Genomic DNA, 27,203 nt, shown 5'->3' on the forward strand with positions numbered 1-27,203 from the left:
TTGTTTTTGAGCTGCGCGAAGTCCAGATGAATTACTTGAATTTACTTGAATCCAGATGAAGCTTGAATTTAACTTGCACTAGTTCACTAGTTCACTAGCTTAACTAGTTCACTTGGCAGAGGTGGCATGTGCGGATATAATGCCTAATTTCGTTTTTCATGCCCGGCCATGTGAATCTCATGAGCAATTTCTTATAAGTGCGCCAGAAGCTATCATGTCCGCCCGATCCAGGAGTGTCGTGGTATAGATGAAGAATCCTTGGAATCATAGTTGGTGGTACGTGATACCCTCCATTGATAAACTCGAGCTCTTCAATAAAATTGAAACAGTGCAAGACGACAGGACCAGAAAGAGGAGGAGACAAACACGGCGCTGATATTCAGTACCTTCCCACAGCTTAATATGATTGATCGCCTGCGGATTCTTGCTTGATTCGTGTACAAGTAATTTTTATAGTGTGTCAGCGTAAGTGAGGAGTGTGCCAGGATGGTGCTAAATTAGGAAATCAAGTTTTTGCAGATAGTTCACCCATCTAGCAATGCGGCCTCTTGGCAGGGCCATGCTCAGAAGTAGAGTCAGTGCTTGATGGTCAGTGAAAAGCATCAATTTGGCACCTTCCAGGTAAGTACGAAAGTATTGCACAGCCTTTAAGAGGGCCAGAGCTTCCTTTTCTGTGGTAGAGTAATTGATTTCGGCGGGTTTGCGGGTATAGCTGTAGTACCCCACAACGTAGTGCTTCGTTTGATCAGCTTGTTTGGAGGATTTCTGGTATAGAACTGCACCGGTAGCATAATGGGATGCGTCCGTGTTCAGCATGAAAGACTGAGAAAAATACGATATTCGCAAGATGGGGTACGACGATATTAGTTTTACAAGCTCACCATAGACAGCCTCGCACTTCTGGTCCCATTGAAAAGGCACGTCTTTCTGAGTTAAACGTGTGAGGCACCTTGTTCTTAGTGCATAGTCTTTGATAAACGCCCGAAAGTGTCCTGCTAGGCCAAGAAAAACGCGCAGGGAGTGCACGTTATAAGGCTTTGCCAGCTTGAAGATTCTCTACCAATTCTTGCTTAGTGCTTTTAGTGTGTCAATCAAACACCCTGCCGAGAAATACTACGGTATCTTGAAAGAACGCACTTCAGGATACTGATACCGTACTTTGCTGTTGGCAGGCTCACCGCCGACGCTCGGATACACTTGGAGGGACCGGCTGTACCCACTAGCAAGGTTACGGACATGCGCATCTGAGGATCCGTTCGGCGCATGCGCTTTACCGTTCTCCTGTGCTCTGCGGGCTGCCTTCATCACGTCACGAGCGTCACGTGACGAGCGTCAGGCCTTGCTCTGCCACCTGGTGTCTCCTCATCGCCTAAAAAGCCTGCTCCTTCAACGGACGCTTGCAGTCAGCGGCAAACACTTCAGGATACTGATACCGTACTTTGCTGTTGGCAGGCTCACCGCCGACGCTCGGATACACTTGGAGGGACCTGCTGTACCCACTAGCAAGGTTACGGACATGCGCATCTGAGGATCCGTTCGGCGCATGCGCTTTACCGTCCTCCTGTGCTCCGCGGGCTGCCTTCATCACGTCACGAGCGCACGTCACGAGCGTCAGGCCTTGCTCTGCCACCTGGTGTCTCCTCTGTCGCTTAAAAAGCCTGCTCCTTCAACGGACGCTTGCAGTCAGCGGCAAACACTTCAGGATACTGATACCGTACTTTGCTGTTGGCAGGTGAGTTTGATACCTTACCTGCCTATTCTTTGTGTCGTTTTGCCGCTGACTGCACAGCAATGTCTCAACTATGTGGTTCATGTTCGAACGCTATACCTGATGATGGGAAATGTTTGACATGCTGTTCTTGTAATACGAGCTTTCACGTAGGAAAGAGTTGCTGTGCGATTGCTGAAGGCACGTTTCCAAAGATGTCTTCCGCGAAACGTGGCACTGTCCCGCTTGCAAAAGCGGCATGGGAAGCAGTCCTCTGGAGGCGTAGCTCAGGCGGACACTACTATCGCGCAGCAGTTGAAGTCTGTGAACGAGAGGCTTGACAAGTTGTGCACAACTGTCGGTACGCTCGCTCTGAAAGTGGGTGAGCTGTCGACGTTTGGGGAGGCCTGCGCTAGAATTTCAGATGCTGTTGAGGAAATGCAGAGATCTGTTGATTTTCTCTCCGCTAAATGTGACTCCGTAAGATCCCTCGTTACAACCACCAAATCAGAAATAACAGAGCTTCGTAGCCAGGTTGTCTCTACTACGCAGACGGAGTAACTTGACAGAGCAAACACAGGGCTGAATGACTTGGAACAATACAGTCGCCGATGCAATTTTGAAATTCACGGCCTTCCAACTAAATCTAATGAAGATTTGACTTCCTTCATTTTGGAACTTGCAGTGAAATTGAAAATATCTGATTTCAAAGCAGCTGACGTTGCCGCCGTTCACCGTTTGCGCAGTCAAGGCGTCACCCCGCCCACTATTCTGGTCCAGTTGCAGAGCTTCGCTGCGAAACAGTAATGTTTCGAGGCACGCGGAGCTCTGTCTAGTCTAGCGAAGTTGGGAGTGCTTTCACGCCTGTATTTTAATGATAATTTAACTCGTGAGAACCGAGAGCTCTTTCGGATGGCACGGTTAAAGAGCAAGGAAACAAATTATAAGTTTGGTGGACAAGAAACGGTAGAATTTTTTGCAAAAAAAATCAGAAGGGGCGTCACTTCTCAGAATAGATACGAAGTCTGATCTTGAACAAATTGTTTGAATATGCACAGTTGCGGCTTTGTTGTCACTACTAACTTTTCCGAAGCTAAGACATTTTTATGTGAGCCACAAGGAAATGCTTTGCGTATAAGCCATGTCAATATACGTAGCATTAAGAAACATTGGGACCAGTTCGTCGCTGCAACCTCAAGTGTCCGCTCTTTGATGTTTTCGTCTTCACAGAAATAAACATCCCATTAGAATGTACTGAGCAATATACTCTGCCAGACTATCGTATGTTCACATACACACGTCCTGTAGGAAAAGCGGGAGGCATCGCTGTTGTTGTTAAAATTAAGTGGTCAGTTTCGGAACTATTTCCTTCGTTCACGCTGAAGCAGTAGCGTTTTGCCTGAGCACTCCTGAGCTATCAGTTGCCATTTTTGCAGTTTATCGCCCTCGCGCTTCAACACACGCTTGTTTCTGTCTGAGCTAGATACTGCTTTATCATCACTTTCTCTAGATGAACATGTGTGCCGGATAGGCGATATAAATAGACACACTCTGTCCTGCGAAGGCACTTGTCAGCGATTACCTTGACACTATATCAAAATGGGGCCTAGCAACAGCAATCCGTTGTGCCACACGCGAAGAATTTTTGGCGAATAGCCTTACGGTTTCATGTATCGACCACATAAATGTGCGGTCATGTAATCTAGTTATTAATTCTACAGTAGTTCAAACAAAGCTAGCTGATCACTACTTTGTATGTACTTCATTAACACAGCCATCTGCCACCATTGCTTCTAGCGCGTCCAAGACAGAAAGTTCAATAACTGATCCAAGGTTATTTGATAGACTAGTCAAACAATATGACTGGCACATATTTCTATCAACCGTGCCCCCGTAGGAAACTTATGAAAAATTCGTTGCCCTTTTCGATGAGCTCAGGAGAGAATCCACTCGAATTATAACGGTTAAACAGCGCAGCGCTAATGATGGTTGGATGTCAGCAGAAATTCTTGCTGCTATAAAAGAAAAAAGATATGCTTTGGAGTCTGTGTCGCCAAGCCCCTAACTGTAACACACTTCGGTTAAAATTTAAACTTTGCAGAAACAGGGTTAATGCAGCTATTCGCCTTGCTAAACGCAATCACTTTCGCAACAAGTTTAGGAATGCCCGGTTTGACAGCCGTAAAACCTGGTCCCTAATAAATGACCTCAGAGGTGTTGGTAAAAAGCTACGCAATGATAACTACTTCCTTTCTCACTTTTGATCTGATAGCCAGAGTATAGCTAATGATTTTAACGATTTCTTTTCGAGACTATCGGGTTTTTCTAGACCACACCCGGATACATGTACACTAAAAGCAAGTAACCTACAATCGGCTTCTCTACCGTTGCTGGCTGATTGTGATCTGAAAACAATTCTTTTTAGTTTTAAACTCAACAAGTCCGTAGGTGCCGATGGCATCTCTGTCATCGAGCTTCGAAGAAACTACAGCTGCATCAAAGACGTTTTGATAGCAATAATTAATAATATCTTGTCATGCGGCGTTTTTCCAATCAGACTGAAAACGGCAATCATTATAACGCTCTATAAGAAAGGATCTCGAGGCAAAGTTGAAAACTACCGCCCCGTATCAGTTTTACCTTGCATAGCACATATTTTTGAGAAACACATGCTGCTCACTATGAATAGCTTCTTTGATACTAACATGTTATCACCGCAGCAATACGGCTTTATAGAAGGCAAAGGCACTCGGGCACTTTTGGATCATTTTTCCGATTTCCTAAACCTCTGTTTCGAAACTAACCAGGTAGCGTGCGCATTGTTTCTTGACGTAAGCAAGGCATTTGACAGTGTCTGCCATGACTTGTTAACGAAGCTTTCTATGATAGGATTCCGTGGTTTGTTTCTGTCACTTCTCGATAATTTTCTCCGGGACCGGTTTCAGTACGTCTCAGTTCAAAACTTTCACAGCAGGCTTTCTCCAATCAAAGCCGGTGTTCCACAAGGTTCTGTATTAAGCCCTCTCCTATTTAACATTTACGTTAGAGATTAGTCTAAGGCAGTCCCCATTAAGATATTTCAGTATGCAGACGATACAGTGTTAGTTTCTCATGCAAATCAATATTCTGATGCAGCTTCTCATTTACAAGAAGCAGCAACGAAGGCAGTGGACTGGTTCGCCACAAATTTAATCGAAAATAACGTATTAAAAACACAACTTGTCTGCTTTCGCAGTCCATTAAAGAGAGTACACTTGACTAGGGAAGTAACATTACATAATTCACATTGCAATACATGTCCTCGAGCCCCTATCAGCTACACATCATCCGTAAAACATGTCGGTTTGCGTTTTGACAGCGATCTGTCATGGAAATCGCATGTTTCTCATGTCTGTCAGAGGATTCGCTCAGTGCTTTGCTTACTTTATAAAATCCGTCACCTCATGCCCATATCAGTCAGGAAAACCACCGCGCATGCCTTGTGCTACAGTGTTGCCCGATACGTAATTACTGCGTACGGAAATTGTGCTCTTCGTTATCAAACAAGAATTAATCCACTAATGCGCTCCCTTTTAAGAGTTATTGGTTATGACTTGTGGCTTAAAGGCAACACCGCCATTTTTAAGGCATTATCCATGCCAGATTTTTCTTCGGTTTTACTGCACACAATAGCCCTGAGACATTTCTGGGACAATCGTTATAAAGTACCATATGTAACTTCCCGTAGCCTTAGACCAAAATGGCGTTATCAAATACCTCGTTGTGCAACAAAATACCTTCACTTCACTTCACTTTATTACCTTAAAAACCCGATTAGAGGGGTATTACATAAGGGGTGGTTAATAAAATAAACATTAGAAACAGGCGTTCATTTCGGGATATGGGTGACAACAGCTTCAGTAAAGGTAGATGGGCTTGTGATGGCTGTGATGACGTGTGGAAGGCCGTTCCAGTCCCTTGATGCTCAAATAAAAAATGATGCTTGAAAAGTGGTGGTCAGGGCACGTGCGCGTGCAACTTGAAGCGGATGACCGATGCGATGAGATATGTATGAAGGGGGCGTGATGTACGGTGGGTGATTTAGGGAGCTGAAAAAAGACATGAGCGGAAGAGAGAGGGTGGCAACCTGTCGACGGAAAGAAAGCGTTTCCAAGCCAGATTGCGCTTTCATCGATGAAATGCTGATATCGTATGAATATGAACATTGAATGAACCTAGTAGCACGATTTTGCACAGCCTCAAGTGCATTTATGATATAAATCTGATGCGGATTCCAGATGGGCGATGCATATTCACGTTTCCATCTTACAAATGATTTATAGGCCAACGCTTTTACTTGTTGTGGGGTATGACGCAGATGTCGCCTTAGAAATCCCAGTGATCTATTAGCAGCTGAGATGATGTTAGTAGCGTGCAAGCGCCAGGACAGATCACAAGATAGGATGACACCGAGGTATTTGAATGATTGGACTGATTCTATTGGAACAACAGCAATGGAATAGGTAAATGTGAGGGGGTTACGGCTGCGAGTGAAAGACGAGTTTACATTTGTTAGGATTTAGGTTCATTAGCCAGCGATTACACCATTCTTGTACATTATTGAGATCGTTCTGGATGAGTGTGTGGTCAGATGTGTTAGTAACTTTGCGGTAGATTACACAATAATCTGTAAACATGCGAATGTTACATAATACATGCGTTGGTAGGTCGTTAATGTAAATTAAAAAAAGCAGTGGTCCCAAGACGGATCCCTGGGGGACGCCTGATGTTACGGGGAGTCTGCTAGAATAATGGTTATTAACACAAACAAACTGAGAGCGGTTAGTCACGAATGCTTCTATCCATTTTAGTACGTCGGGGTGTAAAGTTAACTGAGACAATTTTAACAGCAAACGTTTATGAGGAACTGTGTCAAATGCTTTTGTAAAATCCAGGAATATGGCGTCAGTCTGAAGGTTACTGTCAAGGTTACCATGCAGGTCGTGAAGGAAAATTGCCAGCTATGTTTCGCAAGAGTAACCTTTTCGAAATCCGTGCTGACAAGGGTGAAAAAAACAGATTGAGTCTAAAAAGTTCATGATATGCGAGTATATGACGTTTTCCATGATATTGCAGGGGACACTAGCTAATGATTAGGACGATAATTTAATGGGGTGTCTCTGTTGCCTGATTTGAAGACTGGAACGACCTTGCCCACTTTCCAGTCGGATGGTAACATGCCTGTAGAGAGTGACTGCGAAAACAACAAAGTTAGGTACGCAGCAGATACATGGTTAATATTTTTTAAGAGTTTGGAATTAATATCATCTACACCTGCTGACGATGAAAGCTTGATGTTATCAATAATCGAAGTGATTCCGTCTGCCGAGAATATAATTGGCGACATACGCGCAGTTATGTTAGTAGATGTGGGAAGATTTGGAGTTGAAGTCTCGCTAGTAAATGCAGAGAAAGAGGCTGCGTTAAAAATGTCAGCACACTCGCTGTCGCTGACCACTTCGCCATGTGCATTTAACACGCTGATCACGCGCGCCTCCTGAGGGTTTATTATTTGCCAAAATTGACGAGGGCTGTTCGTAAGCATTTTAGGCAGTTCATCGTGGAAAAAGGAGAATTTAGCTTTCCGTATAACCCTCAGATAATCGTCCTCGGCCACAAAATATTTCTCCCAAGTGTCCGTTTAGTTTGGCTGAGCGGAAGAGAAGTTTGTCTTTGTTTTCATGTCGCTTAAGCGTTTTAGTGAACCATGGCTTGTTACGATTTCCGCGGAACGTTATTCTCGGTATGAACTTATCAACGAGATCACCTAGTTTCTTTTTCAATGTTGACCAGTTTTCATTATTAGAGCGCGTAGAACATAACCTAATCAACGTAGGAAGAAATGTGCTCATATCACTATTAATTGCATCATAATTACCTTTATTGTACATGCGGATTGTTTTGCTGACTAAATGGCGTTTTACGGGTTGAAAGGAAAATGTGGCGTGAATTACTTTACGGTCGCTGACTTCAGGTAGATATGCTATTGACGATAAGCTTTCCGGATTACTGGTTAGGATGAGATCTAGGATGCTGGATGTGCTCAGTGCAACGCGCGTAGGTTCTGATACAAGTTGGGTTGAATTGAAATTAAGGCAGAAATCCACAAAATCTCTGGCAGGCTCACTGCCCATAGTTATGGGGACGTCATTGCTCCAGTCTAATTGAGGAAAGTTAAAATCGCCAAAAAGGAGGACTTCTGCTTGCGGGTGTTGATTACTAAGGTCACTCAAACTGTTATTAAGTTTAAATGAGAAATCTGGAATATTATTCGGAGGCCTGTAGCAAACACCTAGAATGATAGTATGGGGGGAAGCATGAATAATTAGCCATAATACTTCAAGATCAGAAGTGATGTTTATCAGAAGTGATGGTATCAGAAGTGATACCGCAAGAGAATGCGCGAATACTATGTTCCTGCGTTGTTTAATTATTTACCCCGTAAGGTGCTGCAGTCAGCATCAAAATACAAGCTCAAGAAAGCACTAAAGCGTGCGGATTTAAGCGGCTATAACATGTAAAGAAATACACCTCCCTTACCTCCTTCTGTATTACGCCTACAGAGTGGCTTTGATTAAAAATGTGATAAGGAAGTTTGTTCCTGCACAGCTTTTATCGAAGTATTTGTGGTTTGGCTCATTTTGTTATTTATAATCATCTACTCCTTTTGTGCCGCGCAAAGTATTCATGAGGCATGGTGATACTTGTACGTGCCAGATGTCTTCTCAAACCTGTAAATGTGCATATACGTACACCTATTATAAATGCGTACAATGTGAGTATTAGTGTATGTATATACATTTATCGCTTCCCTGTATTTCTATTTCTTTTTTTTCTTCTCTTTATTTCTCGATATTGTAACAGTTTGTACGCTGCCTGTCACGCTCTGCCAGTCAAGTCCAATGTGGCTTTGGCAGGCCTGATGAATGTATTTGGTTTTATAGAAATAATAAGAGTTTATTATTATTTATTATTCTGGAAGTTGACTTTGAGTTGGGCAAGACCGAGAGCGTGAAGACCTTTCAAAGATGAATATGGTGTTCTTCCTTTGTCTTTGAGTAGATGATGATGTCATCGATGTACACATTGCAAAATATGCCCAGGTAAGGCTTCAGAATATCCGTCATATTCTTCTGAAACCACGCAGGGAAGTCTTTCCAACCAAATGGTAGGCAATTGTACTCAAACAAGTCAAACAGGGTTAAAAACACGGTGTACTTTGTTTCTTCACTTAGTGGAATCTGCCAAAAGCCCTTACCGAGGTCTATTCGTGAAAAACAATGGCAACCACCAGTTCCGTCAATGATGTCGTCGATTCCCGGCATTGGACAAAGTATCAATTCAGTTTGACGATTGAGAGCCCGGTAGTTTGTCCACAGGTGGAATGTCCCGTCTTCTTTTGGTGCAATATTTATAGGAGAAGCAAATGGGGATACAGAAGGCCGATGATACCTGAGTCCTACATTTCTTGCAACACCTTTTTCAGCCACACCTTTTTATCTCTGGACCAATTATAGGAGGTTCTACGAACCACTGTTTTACCTGCGAGCTCGAAAGGAACGACATGTGATTTCATTGCTGGAGGGTAGCTACCCATGCATGTAAGCTCTGGGCACTTAGTCTTGATGTCTTCCTGGTGAAAAGTTAACCTTGATACACTGGGTGCTTCACCAGGATGTTCTGTTCTTATGGTGTCTTCGGCCATTACTTTGTCGTCCCAATAGAGGTTATCTTAAGTTTTTTCATGTCTGAACGGGACGAAAGAAAATCATAGGTGACATTGGCAATTTCCAATGCGTCACTGATAATAGCACGTCCTTGAAATTCAACAGCCAGGTTTACCCATTCACTATGCGTGATCACTGACCCATCGTAGGCTTGGACCAGCAATGTTTTACCAGCATGCAGACGACCGGCATCCACTCGAGTCTTGTTGATAATTGATACCGAAGCTCCACTGTCAACGAGAGCTTTCACTTCAATACCATATACCTTAATGGGGGCGCACAATAAGCTTGACGACACCAAATGCACTGTCTCACTGAAGCTCTTTTTCCGGGGCGTGTGATCCACGTTAGACAGATTATGTGGAAGTAGGTTGCCGTGAACTACGGTAATTGGTTCTTCATCATCCTCACAGTCATGACTGACGCTTCCATTCTTCACATTCAGATGACGGCAACGACTCTAGATGCTTACTCAGCTTAAGAGAATCAAGTTGCTCGGTTCCACCACATGGCTGTCTTCTCAATCTAATTCTTGGCAGTGAGGTTTGTAGAAAGTTCAGAAGGTCATCAAATGTTCTTGGACCTTTGAGCTGGACATGGCTACGGATCTCGATACGCAACCCTTGCGTTGTCTTCTGCTGTTGTAGCTTTGATGACAGCTTCGGTTCTGCAGAATGCAATAGGCGACGCTTCTCAAGACAGTACTCAAGCAGAGAGCCACCTGCACCTGTATACCTGAACTGTAGTGCCGCATTTCATCTTTCTACTGCGTTGCCTTCGAAAGCCGATAATAGGTTGCTTTTCCACAGTTCAAAACATGTTGTTCCATGATCCATGAGCTGCACATCATACCATTTTCTGGCTATACCGCTCAAATAGCTGCGCATATTCAAAATCTTTTTGTCGTCGGAGGGCCACATATTCTTGTCACAGGCATACTGGAAAAACCACAGCCAGTAGTGCGCACTTTGCGACATTCGGTTAAACAATGCCTCGCGATGATTGCTCTCGACTAAGCGCTCAGACGAAAGTTCTCAGTATTTAGATGTGTTGCATAATGTGCCTTTGAAGTTCCATAAGAATCAAGTCTAGGCTCACCTTCCCGGCAGGCGTTTCCTCTTTGGGGGTGCCACGTCGCATGGGTTCCAGAACGAGTTCGTGCAGTGTCTGCAGTTGTAGATTCACTGTCACCGATCCTGTTCGCACGATGGCTTGGCGGCTGATTGCAGCTTGTTGCAGCACCACGTAGATCAGCGCAGTAGAACTAACTTCGATAGGAAGATCCGTCGCTGGCTCACCGTGCACTTGGTATCGGGTGAACACAACAGACTCCGATGACGCCTGGTCGACGAAAAACGTCACCCGCGTGGCTGGTCTTCGAAAACTGTTGGCTTTGCCAAAATGTAGCGTTTCTAACTAGAACGGCAGCAGAAATGACAATCTCAGTGAGACGGGTGTCGTCCGCCATCTATTCCAACTTTTTCCTTATCACTTCTCCCCTCGCCCATTTCTTCGTCTTTTTTCATGTGTCCAGCGCAGACCGCTGACCGACAAGCTCTCCATGTGCCTTTCTGATAACCATCGTGATTCGGATACTGCTCTCACTTTTGTCACATTCGCGTACAATTCTTCACGCTACGGCACTATAGGTTACTCGGCATTTTATTACTTGCATGGCCGAGATCCAGTATTGCCTTTTAATACAATACTGCCTACTGCTCAAGAGCTCGTGTTTAAGTATACCCGCCATGTCATTGCTTGAGCCCAAGAAATATGCCAAGTTGCTCACCGTCGCCTTCGTGCTTCTTAGAACAAGCAGAAAAGCATTTGTGACATTAGACAGCGGGACGCCGATAATGTTCCCAGGGATCTTGTCCTTCTGCGATCTCCCACCCGCCGCTTCGGCCGCTCGGAAAAACTAATGTCCCGCTACCCCGGCCTTGCCGGGTCCTTTGTCAGGTAACCGACGTAACCTACGAGATCTCTCCGGTCGCACCTACTACTCGCTCCATCCAGACGTCCCATGACGTCGTTCTTGTCAGCCGCCGAAAACGCTACTAGTCCGTTTCCACATAAAAAGCAGCGGCACGGCGCTTCCACGCCAGGTGTAAATACGTTGCACAGCACAGATGAGCGCGAGCTTGGGACTGAAGAAGACAATGCTTCAGGTACTAGTCTGCGGTAGAATTGTCTTTCACAATTCCTGTAAATTACTGCAGATCCTGTAAATTAAACACATTTAATTATGGAGTTTTACCTGCCAAAACCACCATCTGATTATGAGGCACGCCATAGTGGGGGACTCCGTAAAATTTCGACGACCTGGGGTTCTTTAGCGTACACCTAAATCTAAGTACAGGGGCGTTTTCGCATTTCGCCCCCATCGAAGTGCGGCTGCCATGCTGTGAATACGCTACCCGCCTTGCTTCTTCTTTCAGCAACAATATTTTAAATCGAACCTAACCGGCAGCTTTAGCTCCTACATGGGAAATGAGCAACCCTTTCTTCCGACAACCACTGCACCGAAATTAATAAGTTGAACCCAAAATAAACAATTAAAATGAGATCTCAGAAAGCGAATCTTTATTTACCATCCACTTCTTTTCTAATTCTGAAAAAACTCGAAATATCAAGTAACAATACACGAAGTATATAACCGTGCACCTAAGGAAGTAAAAATGATATCGCAATTCTGTAAGCTGCACCTAATATTTCATTTAATGCGGACTAAAATGATGTATCATATGCCACCTTGAAGTACATCACTTACTCCTGCATTTGGCATTCGCAAAACCTTTACAAGGGTTGTAACAACTTCACATAGGTCATAAATTCATACGTCAAATTTGTCCAATTGAGACGCTCCAAGGGATGCAATTGATAGACACGTGATATTAGTTTTTGATGCTAACTAACGGATTTGTAAACTTCGTACTTCTATTCTTCTTTCAGATTTACTGATTTCCCACAAGTTTTGTCAATACTTCCATGGCGTAAATCAAAATTATTTTTGCTGCAATCACTCTGCCTTAACGTTGTCTGTTAAATGAAAAACTTACTCTCTGATATGCAACAATTCTCATTCAAATCGTTGAGCAGCTTTCTCATAAAATCATGCGTTTTACATATATTATAGTGGCCGGCGTCAAAGATGGGCCCGAGCTAAAGCTTCCTCTTATTGCATCACACCGATTCTATAGGAAACCCACGAAAAAGAAAGCTGACCATACCGGAGCCCGCGGCAGCAGTGGTGCCCAAATAATAGGAAAAATCAATGCACGAAACCAAAGGGAAGCTCTGCGGTAGCCGTTATCTCGACCGGAGATCTAACCCGGAATGCCGACGAGCTGTCTGGCAAGGCGTCAAGCAAAATCCTTGATTCATTGCCAATCGAGCAAGTAGCAGGTTGTCTTCAAGATAAGGCTGATAAATGAGCGCGCTCGTTTTCAAGTACCGAGGTGAAGCAAGAGTCTCAGGGTGTGCTTCTTTTTATTATGTTTTCTTTTGTTGTACGTCATGGCATACGTCACGGCGCGAATTTCAAATGTTTAAGGTTGATACGCCAGGTGGCGGGGAAAAGGGCAACTAAACGCATGTCCAGAATTCCTGGGTATGCTTTTTTAGAGACGTAATATTACGCTTGGAAAAATATTTTCCCTTCTAAAAAATGCTGTGTATACCTTTTTACTGAACTGAACGCTAGGCAATATAGCAGTAAATATCTCGCCGTAGAACAGCACTTATGTTATTAACAGCTAAATAAATTTGAACGCAACCTTTTCTGGTAAAATTTTCCTTTAATTATTTCTTTGACAGAAAATTACCAGGCTTTAGAATGAAGAATTCTAAGCTTCCTCAGTAAAGTGTTGTCGAGGGCTAGCTTGGCAAGTTGCGCAGTAAGGACAGCGATAAGACATACAGACGCGAGACGACAAGACAAGCAATGACAGAGAGCTGATAGCTTAGCACTTGTGAAAATAGAGGGATATATACAGCGATAGCAGGCAAAGGACATGCACCGACTCAGTGCAAGAAGAGCAGGTGGTATGACAGCAAAAACGCAGTCCGGTCCGAAACGACCCGATCAGAAGAGTTCCTCCTCGTTGTGGTTTGTGTCCCACCACATTTTGCTGTGTGCAAAGTGAACCCTCCAGGTGCCGTTCACAGCGTTTCTTTCTTGGAGGCCTTGGAGCTGCCATGAAAACTGAAATGCGCTCATCCGCTGCAGTGGGCTAGTGGCTACGGCGTTGCGCGGCAGTGAGGCCGCGGGTTCGAGGATGGTGCAGTGGGTCGATGAATCGCGACTGGGGACCACTAGTCCTGAGCCCCCATATATTCAGGGCGTGGTTATCGGCGTGCGAAGCCACATTCAACTTTTCAATTCTTACAAGAGATTGCGTTTTGCTCTGTAATAAGAACAGTTATTATGTCTTTTTCAGAATTAATCGGGAGGAGACGCAACTGCTCAGCAGAACAGCGACGTTGGCAGATTGTAAGATTCCTCTTTATTTATTTACTCACTTTATTATTCGTTTAAATATATACTCCAGTCCGAGTACTAAACAGGTGGGCGTACAACATACAAATAGTTCAAAAACAAAAATGCATAGACATGCCAAGTAAAAAATCTATAAAATGTACAAAAAAAAATTCAGTAATGCCCTTAACGAGCAAGAAAATTCCTCATAGACTAAATACAACACCAATATAAGGGAAAAGAGTTCGCTAACACACTTCCAAACGCTTTCACATCATCAGTAGTTGGAACTTTTTCTGGCGAGGCGTTCTAATGTTCGACAGTTCGTGGGAAAAAGAGGATCTTGGAAAAAGCGCATTGCGATAAATGTTGTGTTATCTGAATATTGTGATCATGCCACATTGGTCGAGGTAAACGGGGGGACAACCGTGGTATAAAGAGGAACAACGTACGGCCGTGACTTTTCAGAGTAAGCGTAACCAAGCTCTAGCATGTCCTACTGAATTGTTGTCCATTTTACTTGTGTCCTGGTAAAATCAGTGCAGCAAGTACAGTTCATTGCGTGTATGTCAGTACGCAGTATTTCTGGAGTGTGGACCCTGTCTTCATCTCCGTAAGGCAGTTTATCTGGATTACCCAGAGATCTGTGCGGATTTTCCTTGTCTTCTTTTTATTGTTTTCACATGTCTCTAATGTAATGCTACGTGAATGAAGTCTTAGCGCCTGTGGGGTAATTCGTCTGATTACATAGTCCTTTATATGTATTTTATTAATTTTGTGTGGTATTCTCACGTCTGCAAATAAGAACGCTGTAAATGCTATTCTTGCATCTCTAGAGCAGTTGGCTTGATAACATGATCTTTTATATCTCTATTTTATCAGTTTTTGAAGAACTCTCATTAAGTGACAGCATAGATAATTTGTCGGAAAGTTTCCTACTCTTGCAATATAATTATGTCGATAGACCTGGTCAAATAGAATATTTTTTCTTTAGGCTTGTGTAAAACATATTGTCACGTGGTAGTGACGGTTAAGAAGGCAGCAAAACTGTGATTAACGAAACGAGCGTTTTATTGGGCGAGCTTCTGCCCTCAAAGAACAGGCTACACTCAAAGAACAACGGTAGCGATGAACACACTCGGCGATCGTCGAACATCTGATCAGTGGCTCAAGCGCGTCGGCTTTTATCGATCAGCTGTCGAATGTTTCGGAGTAATCGCTGGGACCCGCGTGCCTTCCACAAAGTTCTACGGCATTCGCGTCGCGCATAGCTGCCATCAGATTACACAAGGTTCGGCGACAACAGACAGCGGATGGAACGATCGATAATATTCCAGAAACTTCCGACACATGCAAGCGCGTCCTGTGCTGTGTGATAACATTTGTTATGCGGTGAAACGTGTCGCCCGAGAAAGACAAGTACACGGTGCAATACCCCTCTCTTAAAGAGCATCGACCCGATGCTGCAAACAAACGAAAGTAATAAAGGAAAGCACTGGTAGCAAAGAAAACAACAAAATAAGGAAGTTCGTCAGCTTCCGTAAAAGGGTTTAAGACGCACCACGTGGACCACTTCAGATCGTGCGCGGCGCCGCTGTGAATGCGAAATGCCGTCTGGCACGACCTCATTGTCCAGCGCTCCAATACGTCGGATGACCTTGTAGGGTCCGAAATTGCGCATACCTGCGATCACATTATGCAAGGTTTGGCGACAGCAGACAGCGGATGGAACCATCGACAACATTCCAGAAACTTCCGATGCATGCAAGCGCGTCTTGCGCTGTGTGATAACATCTCTTAGTCCGTGAAACGTGTCGCCCGAGAAAGACAAGTACACGTGTCAATATGACATGCCTGCTGAAGATAACCTAATCCTAAATTTCGGAAATATAGCTATTCCTGAATGCTGCGAATTACTATGTGTGCGACGTATCCTTCAAAATTTATTAAAGGTGCCTTAGGCGGCTCGGCAATCTTTGTGACGGAAGTACGTTCGACGTAGGTCTATATAGGGCATGTTCCCAGTTACACGACCAGGAATTAGGATGGACGGATGGATGTCATGAGCGTCCCCTTTGGAACGGGGTGGTGGGTTGCGCCACCAAGCTCTTGCTATTATACTGCCCAATGTCCTACCTAGGTTAAAAAAAAGAAGAAAAAAACAAGGTGAAGTCCCACAACCAAATTTCCTGACCCGCTATTGTAAACTTTTCTGTTATACGTTTCCGTTTTTTGTCGTTTCCCTACTTTTCTTCAGCAAATCTTCCAATCACCTCTTACTAAGCTCTATTGCGGACATATTTACTACCCGCCGTGGTTGCTCAGTGGCTATGGTGTTGGGCTGCTGAGCACGAGGTCGCGCGATCGCATCCCGGACACGGCGGTCACATTTCGATCGGGGCGAAATGCAAAAACGCCCGTGTACTTAGATTTAGGTGCACGTTAAAGAACCCCAGGTGGTCGAAATTTCCGGAGTCCTCCACTACCATGTGCCTCATAATCAGAGAGTGGTTTTGGCACGTTAAATTCCATAATTTAGTTTTTTTTAACATATTTACTTTCCCTTATTTCGCTGAAATCAAGGGCCATCGGGATGGATGGATGTTATGAGCGTCCGCTTTGGAACGGGGCGGTGGGTTGTGCCACCAGGCTCTTGCTATTATACTGCCTAATGTCCTACCAAGATTTAACGTTAAACAAGAAAAAACACAAAAGCAACACTATGAACTCCCACAACCAAATTTTCTGATTCCCTATGGCGAGCTGTGCTTTCGTACGTCTCCGTCTTTTGTGGTTTCCCTACTTTTCTTCCACAAATCAACCAATCGCCTCTTACTAATACATATTGCGGATATATTTGCTTTACCACTGCTCCCACTGAACCCAAGGGCTTCAAGGAGGCCGATGATGCCTAAATCGGCAGCTTGGCAGACGTCTTCAGATTCTAATAAAACATTCTCCATAGTTTCCCTAGCTTTACCACAGCAAGCACATGCTTCTTCCGTTTTATATTTCGCTTTATAGGTGCGTGTTCTAAGGCATCCCGACCTCGCTTCGAAAGTAATGAGCTTCCCTTTGATTTATCATAAATTGTTTCTTTTATGATATCGCTTTTTTCCTTTTATGTAGTTACTCATGGTAGGTTTCTTTTGCATTTCCGCCACCCACGAGATTATTTGAGCCTCTCTGACTTTGCGCTTGACCTTCTGTGTTTATGTGTTGTTCACCCTACAGGCCGCATACTTGCTGGTAAGCTTCCTAGTTCTTTTCCTCCACTGTGAAGCAATGTTTTTCTTGTACAGATACCTGAACACTCTCCCAGCCGATTTACCTTCTTCCATATTCCTCAGCCGTTCTTCATACTCAATTTTACTGCGAGCTTACTTCTCTTCGAAAGTAGTCCAGCTCATATCACCCTACACAACTTCATTTGTAGTTTCAATAACACTTCTTTTGGGCCTAGTTGGTACATACTTCTGAACTAAACGTAACAGCGCAAACAACTAAGACGAGCCACAAAAATAAAGACAGGACACACACTGGCGCTGACTAACAACTTCTTTTTTCCTTTCGTCGTCGATGCATAAATATATACCTAGGCCACATAATCGCGCAGGCGCAAAAAATACACTACTGACATCTGCCAACTTAACGTATACGTAAACGTAGGAAATCAAATTCTGATTGGTGCAGGGACAACGATGTGTCACTAATGCAATTATTTCCTTGTCTTTTTATGTGATAGGCCTCTAAGGCAAGCCGCGCATGTTCATTCTTGCTTTTTCCAAGAATTATCGTCCGATCAAATCGCGCCTCACAATTGCTGCAAGAGTTTATATGCGCAACCAGGTGCGCTCCTTTATCTACATTTTTGTGTACTTTTTGCGCATGTTCCCTGAGTCGCTCATTGACGCAACGCCCTGTCAGGCCAACGTATGTCTTACCACATGAGAGTGGAATGCCATAAACCACGCCGACAGCGCACGACACGTATGAGGCATCATGCCAAATTTGGCATCCTCCTCTGTTCTCTCCGCAGGTGCGGGAACATAGCTTTGAAAGCTTGTTTTGCGCAGAAATTGCCAAAGGAACGCCATGCCTGCAAGCAACTTTCTTGAGTTGATGGGTCACCTTATGTATATAAGGGACAACCGCAGGCCTTCGCGTTTCACGTTCGGCGGCCGGCCTTTTTGTGGTTTTACTTCTCTGGATCAGAGCTTCAACCACTGCAGTCAAAAGCGACATAGGGAACCCAGCTGCCAAAAGTCGGCTGATCTGATTGTCAAAATTTCGTGCATCTTGTGCACACACGAACTCTTAAGTGCCAATTCTATACATGACGATGCAATACCACTTTTCACAATCTTCGAGTGCGCAGACCTGAAGGACAACAGTTCCTTTTTCGCACGGGGTTGATACGCCCAACACACATGGCGTTCACAGAATTGAAGCTTCAGTTCCAAAAACTGCAACACATTGTTTTGTGGACTCTCGTGGGTAAACATAAGACCTTGTCCATGTACCTTAAAATCTTCTAAAACCTTATTGATTGTATCCTGGTAGGACGAGTCAAGCGATAAAAATACCAAAAAATCATCGACATATCTAAAAACTTTTAAAACTTTCCGCTCAATAAAAGCATGGTCTAAAGAATGATCCACACAAGACAAAAAAATATCCACAAGGACGGGAGCAACACATGATCCAATACAAATACCATTCCGTTGTAAATACGGTTGGTCATTAAAAACAATAAAAGTAGCTCTAAGGTAATATTCTAAAAGACTTAAAAAATTTCCCACTGAAAGTCCGACATGATTCTGGAACGAGATCGTACCACTATACTCAATACATTCATGTACCGAAGACAGGAGTTGACGCTGTGGAACTGAATAAAATAAATCTTCAACATCAACAGAAAAACCATAACTTACATCCTTATTCCCACGCAAGAACTGCACCACGTCATTCGAATTCTTTGTTCGGAAAGGGTCGTTCACTGTTAGCAACTTTACGTTCTTTTGCAGGAATTGGCTCACATTCTTCTGCCAACAACCACATTCACTAATAATGGTCCTGAATGGTGAATCTGGCTTGTGGGTTTTAGCCTTAAAAAATACGTGTCGTGCGCTGTCGGCGTGGTTTATGGCATTCCACTCTCATGTGGTAAGACATACGTTGCCCAGACAGGGCGTTGCGTCAATGAGCGACTCAGGGAACATGCGCAAAAAGTAATCAAAAATGTAGATAAAGGAGCGCACCTGGTTGCGCATATAAACTCTTGCAGCAATTGTGAGGCGCGATTTGATCGGACGATAATTCTTGGAAAAAGCAAGAATGAACATCCGCGGCTTGCCTTAGAGGCCTATCACATAAAAAGACAAGGAAATAATTGCATTAGTGACACATCGTTGTCCCTGCACCAATCAGAATTTGATTTCCTACGTTTACGTATACGTTAAGTTGGCAGATGTCAGTAGTGTATTCCTTGCGCCTGCGCGATTATGTGGCCTAGGTATATATATGCATCGACGACGCAAGGAAAAAAGAAGTTGTTAGTCAGCGCCAGTGTGTGTCCTGTCTTTCTTTTTGTGGCTCGTCTTAGTTGTTTGCGCTGTTACGTTTAGTTCATTTGTAGTCTTCCCGTGAGCGCCGAATGCGAGGCGGCCCACGGACCTTTGGTTCACATCGAGTCCTGATTGTACCCCTGATTTTAAGCAAACAACCGCGTTTCCAAAACTAAGTCCTGTAACCATTACACCTTTCCACATACCTCAGAAGACCTCGTACCTATTGTATCACCATAGCGCTCTGTGCTTCATTATGGCCGCATTTATCATCGCCTTCACTGTTATTGTTTTTTCCTGTGTCTTCATATATCTATTGCCTTCGTTTATCCATATACCAATGTATTTATATTCTGTTACCCGACGTATTTCATGGGCCTGCATCTCCACTTTCTGTTCACTCTTTTCATTGAATACCATAACACCTAATTTTCTAACACTAAATTTCAAACCTATATTGTTGCCTTCATGACCACAGATATTAGCCACACGTTGCAAATCACTTTGCTTGTTAGCTAGCAACACAATGTCGTCCGCATAAAATAAACCTGGGAGCTGCTGCTCTATTACTGAACCCGCCTGTTTGTATGAGAGATCAAACACGATATTACTTCCTTCTAGCGCCCTCTCCATCCTCACCATGTACATCATAAACAGCAGTGGAGATAAAGGGCACCCCTGCCTCAGTCTCTTGTTGATATGAACTTTCTCCTCGCTCCTCATCCCTTCCCATTCAACGCAAACGGTATTTTCTAGGTAAATCTCTCACAAAAGCTGTAGACATTTGTCACCTAAGCCTTCCGGAATATCCCACAAAATGTTGCGGTCTACGATGTCGTAGGCTCCTGCAATGTCTAGAAAGGCCACGTCTGCTTTCTACATTTGATATTTCGACACACTGAGTAAGAGCAAATAAGTTATCTAAACGCCTACGAATTCTGCAGCGATATTCCAAAATGGCATTATTCTCTGCCCATGCTTGAAGCTTTAACCCGCGCACTGCCTGCTTTCCCTGTTTCTCGCCATGTATTGCACGGCTTTTTTGCAAATACTATAACACTATAATGCTGCTACTACTGATGCAAATACTATAATACTTTATCAATTCAGAGCACGTGCCTTTTAGCAAAAACTGATACGCACAGGATCCAAATCGTCAAAATGTTGCAAAGCAACTCTCACCACTGTTTCAAAAGCAATCAATGCCGTGGAGACCGAAGGTATGACACGCTCTCGCACGCGCTCAACCACGCGGCCACGCTCTCACTTTCCTACCAAAACGCGCACAGTAAAACTGGAACATCGCCAAACAGCTCCTCTAGCGACGGCACCTGGAAACATGCGTGTTTTCTATGTGAGAGCATTGCTTTTCGCGAATAACTATTCCTAGAAGCCACCTTTCAAAATATTCCTATAGAAGTAGGCTCTGCGGGCCAAACTGGACATCTCATGCAAACGGTACCGTTACGGGTGGTAAAAAACGCGTTCCAAATAGCGGGCGAAGTCTGAAGCATGGGAGTCTATAGAAACGTTCATATTTTGGAGGCTTTTCTGGATAGTGAAAAGCCATTTGCGATGAAACTATTGCATCGATTCCTATATTCCCGGGGACTTATCAATTTTGATGACTCAGCTTTCAACTGGTTGCAGCAGCAGGTCTTGAAAAGGAAAAAAGTCGTTCCAAAATCGTAGTTTTTATAGCAAGGTCGGAGAATTTATTGTGGTAGATATATAAACGTGGTTTTTGCCTGCACCTGCAGGTCAGAGTGGTAGCCAAGCGCTCTCAACCACGGCAGATCTGAATCACTGATATCGCGAGCGTGAGTTAGCAGGTTGGAATCCAGCTGCTCCTACCCTTGTTTATCGCTCCGTCACTGCTTAGTCTGGAAGTTTCTTGCTGGATGGTATATTACAGAAGGCAGGCCATTTAGTTACGGTTCTTGTTTACTTCTGTCTGCAGCAACGTTTCGTGCAAAAAATTAGCTGGCTGCTTTTGCGAACGTGCTTCCAAACTTCTTTTGCACTTTAGATATAACGCATTTTGACAATAAATCCCGATATCGTGTTTTGAAAGATCATTTCTTTCTAAAGGCGAACATTTATGAAGATATTGCTCAGAAATATATTTGCCTCTGCAGCTGTGTCACGGGAAAGACGTGTTTGTGCGACTCTTTTGCTGCTTGAAATGTGCCAGGAAAAAAAAGAATTAGCCTCCAGTGTGCGCAAATAAAACTCAAAAGTAGCAAAATCGCCTGGAGTAGCAGACATAGTATTCATAAAAAGTAATAGAGCTGAAGCTATTTGACGGAGTACATTTGCATTTTACCGAAGGATTTTCGCGTACCTTATGTTGGGTGAAAATGAAGGATGTCCGAATTATTGAACATATTTATTTGCCTAGTACAAACCGGCACCGCGAAGCCCAAGAATTATATCCTCAATATGCAGCGCACGTGTCTAATTGGAACAATCCCCATATAGCTTCACGAAATTTCAGAAATACTAAAAGCCTTCATATCTTTTCACCACGACGCACGCAGAGCAGTATTGAAAATCTTATGCGAAAACAGATAGGGACGTGTTAGTGTAACATGTCGTGTAAAAAGAGAGAACTATTCCAACGGCAGACATTTTTTAGTTATGCCCGCAAAGTTGTGCAACTAAACCTTGTCGTCGGCTACAATCACCACAGATGCTTCAGCATTCTGCTGTTCCCTTCCTAACCCATTCTATTTCTCGGTCAGGTCACAGCACCGTGACACAATTACTAGTGAAATTGTTCTGTTATTCTGTGAGAACATTCTTCTACCCTATATTTAACGTGCTTTAACAATTGAAGAAACATGAGAAAGGGCATTGAAGGTTTGCCAGACATGTTCTCGTATTAGAATCGTTTGCAACCCACATCGGCACGGTTGTTTTGTTATGATCACGCCAGCAGCCACTGAGCATCATTTATATTTTTTTCCACTGCATGTAAATATAAGATTCTCGTTAGTTGTGCGGGAGTAGCAAAATGGCCGTTGAGCCTTTCGTATGGTCTCACCAAGCCACACATTCCCTCTTCTGCCACGGCGCCGCAAGACACGTCAATGTCGTCCTCGAAAATCGCCGTTTCAATTTCCCCGAAAGCTTAGGGACGTGTACGAGACGAGAAGGCGAAGTTTTGAAGTAGTCCTGACATTTCAGTAAAATTTCGCAGGCAATTTTATTATCCTTTAAATGTTTACTTATTTATTATACCTCATTTGTGGTAGTAATGATGTAACACATGAAAGTTGAGTTGTTTTATCAGTATGTCACACTGACCTCGGGGTCGTGCGGATGCTGGGAGAGATGGAGTCGGGAGACGCAGGCGAGCACAGCAAACAGATTTTACTAAGAGGAAACTCAAAACAAAACACACTCAAAATTTAACTCAAAGCTCAACTGACAAAGACAAAACTCCACACTTGCATAGCCCAAACAGTCTCCTTATCTTCGCCTACGTGTGTCCTTAGCGCACTTCGCACGAAAGTCCGGCAACCCTGGCCTATGGCTGCAAGCTAACAAAAAGAAAGCTCTTACAAGGTTCCATTGACGTACGTCACTCCAAGTCCGATGTGCTTCGGCTCTTGGTCACGGTCAGTACTCCCGCCGACTCCGCAAGTTTTGCTTCCTTGGTATCGACCGGCCAGCTCCTCCGTCTCGTATGCCGGCGTCCCAAACTATGTCGATGACGGGGCAGTCAGGCCTGTCTGGCTAGGCCTAACACCGAGTTCCGCCGCTACCTCTTCGTGGGCCGATGAGAAGCCCCGGGGACTATCGTCCGCGCTGGTCTGCCGAAGAAAGGGGATCCCATTCCTGGAGTGCCCGGAACTGCCGTGGGAGGCTGAAGCAGGTTCAGGGAGCCTCGCTTGAACGTCGCCGAGATCGACGGCCACACCCTGGGTCGCCAGCGTCACGGGCCTGTCCGAACCTCCATGGGTCCAGTCGCCAGTACGAAGCTGGCGCTCCAACCTTCTTGGCCCAGAGGCACATCGATAATACCGCCTTGGCGCCACTTCTCCGATCATACCTCGGGTGACGCGCCTCGAGGGCTCGTGCCGTTCGGACCGTCGGCGCACATCGTCCTCTCCTTTTCTTTTTGTGTCCCCTGCCTCTTACATATAACACAGTACACCATGCTTGCGATGGCTGTGTGAAAATTAGCCATGCAGAAGCACTGCATGGCGTTGGCTCGAAAGCCATGCATCAAAAAATGTGTGCGTAGAACAAAGAAAATACAGGCGCTCATTGGCAGAGTCGCCGTCACAAGCACAAGCGGTAAAATTCTGCAAATAAGTTCATTTTCAACGCAGCTAGCTAGGCCCACAGCCACTAAAATTATGCAGAACCATTTGTTACTCTTGACCAGTGCATGCTGAAAATCCGAATACAACGCTGCGTGCCTAGGCAGCAGCAATATAGACCGTTGCTTTTTTTTTTTTTAGATTGCGCGCTCCGCAAGCTTTTGACGCTAACTTTGCGTTCGGAAGACGAACTGTTTTTTGGCTTACACGTGATGACAAGCGCCATGCTCTTGGTGATGGAACTTATGCAAGGTCAGACGACTTCACAACGCAGGTCTAGAGATAGAAACTCAGCATGCTTTTTGTTTAGGGACATATGGTGATGAATGAATGGTCACAGTGTAGTGATCTTACCGTCCGATACTGTACAGAGTCGCCTGTACTGCATAGGTTCTATTTCGCTGAAAGTTCCCTAATGATTCGGTACTGCACATTCCCGTAAAACTTTGGTTTTGGCGATCTGGTTCATGGCTATTCAAAAGGCGCAGTGCGACCGGGACGGAGACAAGGAAACACAAACCACCAACCAACTCGCCCAAATCAAAGTTTTACTGCGACATATTTGTTCTACAGCGCTTGTGTTGTGGTTTGTGTTTCTTTGCCTCCGCCCTAGTCGCACTGCGCCCTTTGAATCACACATTCCCGTTCGAATTTTAGCCTGCCTTACGCCTACGGAGGTAGGCGGTTACTTTTTGGGGTGTAACCAAGGCTATGGTAGATGTGATTGGTAATGATGTATGTGTAAGTAGGCTGACTGGGACAATGCCTGCTTTACTAGATGCCTGCTACGCCGCTAGTCTTCCCATTGGAGTGGAGGTTCCCGTAGTTTAGGGTAATCGCGGAGAGACGGCGCTCGCCGCCGAGCGACTTCCTGTTGCGGAGGAAGTGATGATTACTAGGCTGGCGCGCGCTCGACCAATGGCTTGACGAGAGACCGCGGGTCCTGCCTCCGGGATCGCAACCGACGCCGCTAAAATCTTAGAGGCAGGGCTACGTGATTTAGGTTTGCAGCGGCCACCGCAGCTTGCGCTCGCAGCCGACCCGGGTAAACCCGGGTAAAGAAGAGTGAAGAGGAGAGGGGCAGGAACCAGCTTCTCGGCTCACGCGGCAGGCATCTAGTAAAGGAGGAAGTGACTGTGAATATAACATGAAGTACGTCCAAGTACCTACGTTAAGAGGAAGCTTTAGCTCGGGCCCAACTCCGACGCGGCCTATTCAAATACATGTAAAACGCAAAAAAAGTTTTTCTGAGATAACTCTTGGACCGATATTAATGAAATTTGCTGCATTTGAGAGAAAAACTAAATTCTAGGGACTTTTGGAAGCGGAATCTCGATTTAGGGCCTTAGTTTAGTTAAAAAGACTCAAAAATTTGAAAGTTTGAAACAAATGCAAGCATGAATTTTTTTAATTCGTAGCTCTCCATCACTGCATCATGAACAGATATCGCGGTTCTGTAAACGGAATCCACTAGATCATTGAAAGCGGACAAATTTTATATGTCATCTATTATCTTGCGTGAATTTCTTACGTTAGTACAAGAGTTCCGCAAAAGCTGTATTTGCGTATTATTAAATTTATTTGGATTCCTGTGTAACATATCCATTTTATTCGCTTTAGATGTACTACTACATGCAATTCACACAGCTCTTACATCATTTTTCTTTGCTGAGACCCAGCGTTGTAAACTTGATAGTTTCATTTTCTGAAAATTTTCGATTTATGCCAGTATTTTAATAATAAATTGGCGACCTAAATCTAAAATTCGACACAAACAGTTACTAGATTTTAAATCTTTCTTTTAAATGCAACAAACCTCGCTAAATTTGGTGCAGTGGTTGCCCAGAAATACCAATTCTTTCTTTACATGTATTCAGATAAGAGCATCCAAGAAACAGCTTTTGTTCGGGCCCAGTTCTGAGTCGACCTATTCAAATACATGTAAAACGCAGGAACACTTTTCTAAGACAAACCCTGGGCGGATTTTCATGAAATTTGTAGCATTTGAGAGAGAAAGTTAAATTCTAGTGCCTGATGGAAGCGGAATTCCGATTTAGGGCCTCAATTTCGTTAAAAGAATTTTCTAAAATTGAAAAGTACGAAAAATATAGCATCGCTAAGTTTACAAATAGCTCTCCATCAAGAACAAATATCGCTGTTTTGTAAACGACATCTGTTAGAACATTCAAAGAGGACAAATTTGACACGTCAATTTGCGTCTTGCGTGAATTCGTTACGTTGCGTACAAGGGTTCTGCAGAAGCTGTGTTTCTATATTACTCATTTCTTTATTAATGTATAACACATAAATTTTGTCCGCTTTAGATGCACTATTAGATGAGATTCACAGAATTGTCATATCCTTTTTCATCGCTGAGTTACAGGGTTGTACTCTTGATGGTTTCGTTTTCTGAAAATTTACGATGTTTGCCAATCTTTTATGAAAAATTGATGGCTTAAAACAAAAATTAGAAACAAGCAGTCACTAGATTTTGAGCTTTTCTTTTAAACGCAACAAACCTCGTCAAATTCGGTGCAGTGGTTGCGAGAAAAAAATAATTCTCGTTTTACATTTATTTATATAGGAGCAACCGAGCTAGCCTCCTATTAGGTCACGATCGAAATTACACAGCCCCTTATTGTATATATTAAAGTCGTCTGAGAGTGCCTCCGATAAATATGTATAGGTCGAAAAATATAAGTATTTATTAGTTTTCTGTTAGACTATTTGGAAAAGTACCGTGCACGAAGATCAGCTGTGTGTTAAATTGCAACGTTATCATCGCTTCCAAATGAGCGTGGCTGTATGAGCGCTTTCTCGGGCATACTTCATTTCGCCTGGGTACCAACGCCTGACTCATGACCTTTGTTTTTAAATCTGCCCCGATGACGTAAGTCATGTTGCGGAACAAAAACAAGTACCGCTTCTGTAGAATGAACTATCACACCTTCACGATAACGCCCGGTACGCTGGTACGAGTCGGGATCTGCGATAACAATAAGACCGGCAGCACGTCATTCAAAAATGACTTGCCACTCCCCGGGTTTTTTCTCAAGGGCGTGACTAACGCGTAGAAGGGTAATTCCAGCTGTTACATCATGCTTGTGATCTTTCAAGTGCCGGACAAGCACGTGCTTTGTGCCTATTTGGGGTGCATGTCTCATTGAAAGGCTTAAGCCTTTAAACAGCGAAAATTTTTCACAATCATATCGGTGACTGCACAAAAACGCGCACAATCAGTCCACTTTTAACATACACGTTTCCAGTGAAGATACATGTTTACGATAAATGGGATCCTTTATTACCCATAACGAGAAACTGATCGACAAATTACACCTCATTGTCCCGATGTGC

The 27,203-nt window shown here is 44.0% G+C and overlaps 1 protein-coding gene across 3 annotated transcripts in view; it reads left to right on the plus strand.

The window, feature by feature from the left end:
• Positions 1–27,203, plus strand: part of LOC126542925 (ABC transporter A family member 5-like) — a 282,490-nt gene that overhangs the window by 47,162 nt on the left and 208,125 nt on the right. For all 3 annotated transcript variants that reach the window (XM_055077597.1, XM_055077595.1, XM_055077596.1), the window contains exon 5: positions 13,914–13,966. In XM_055077597.1, coding sequence (XP_054933572.1) covers positions 13,914–13,966 — 53 coding nt within the window. The remainder of the gene's footprint in view (positions 1–13,913; positions 13,967–27,203) is intronic.

Source organism: Dermacentor andersoni, chromosome 2, assembly GCF_023375885.2.
Source record: "Dermacentor andersoni chromosome 2, qqDerAnde1_hic_scaffold, whole genome shotgun sequence".
Classification (NCBI taxonomy): domain Eukaryota; kingdom Metazoa; phylum Arthropoda; class Arachnida; order Ixodida; family Ixodidae; genus Dermacentor; species Dermacentor andersoni.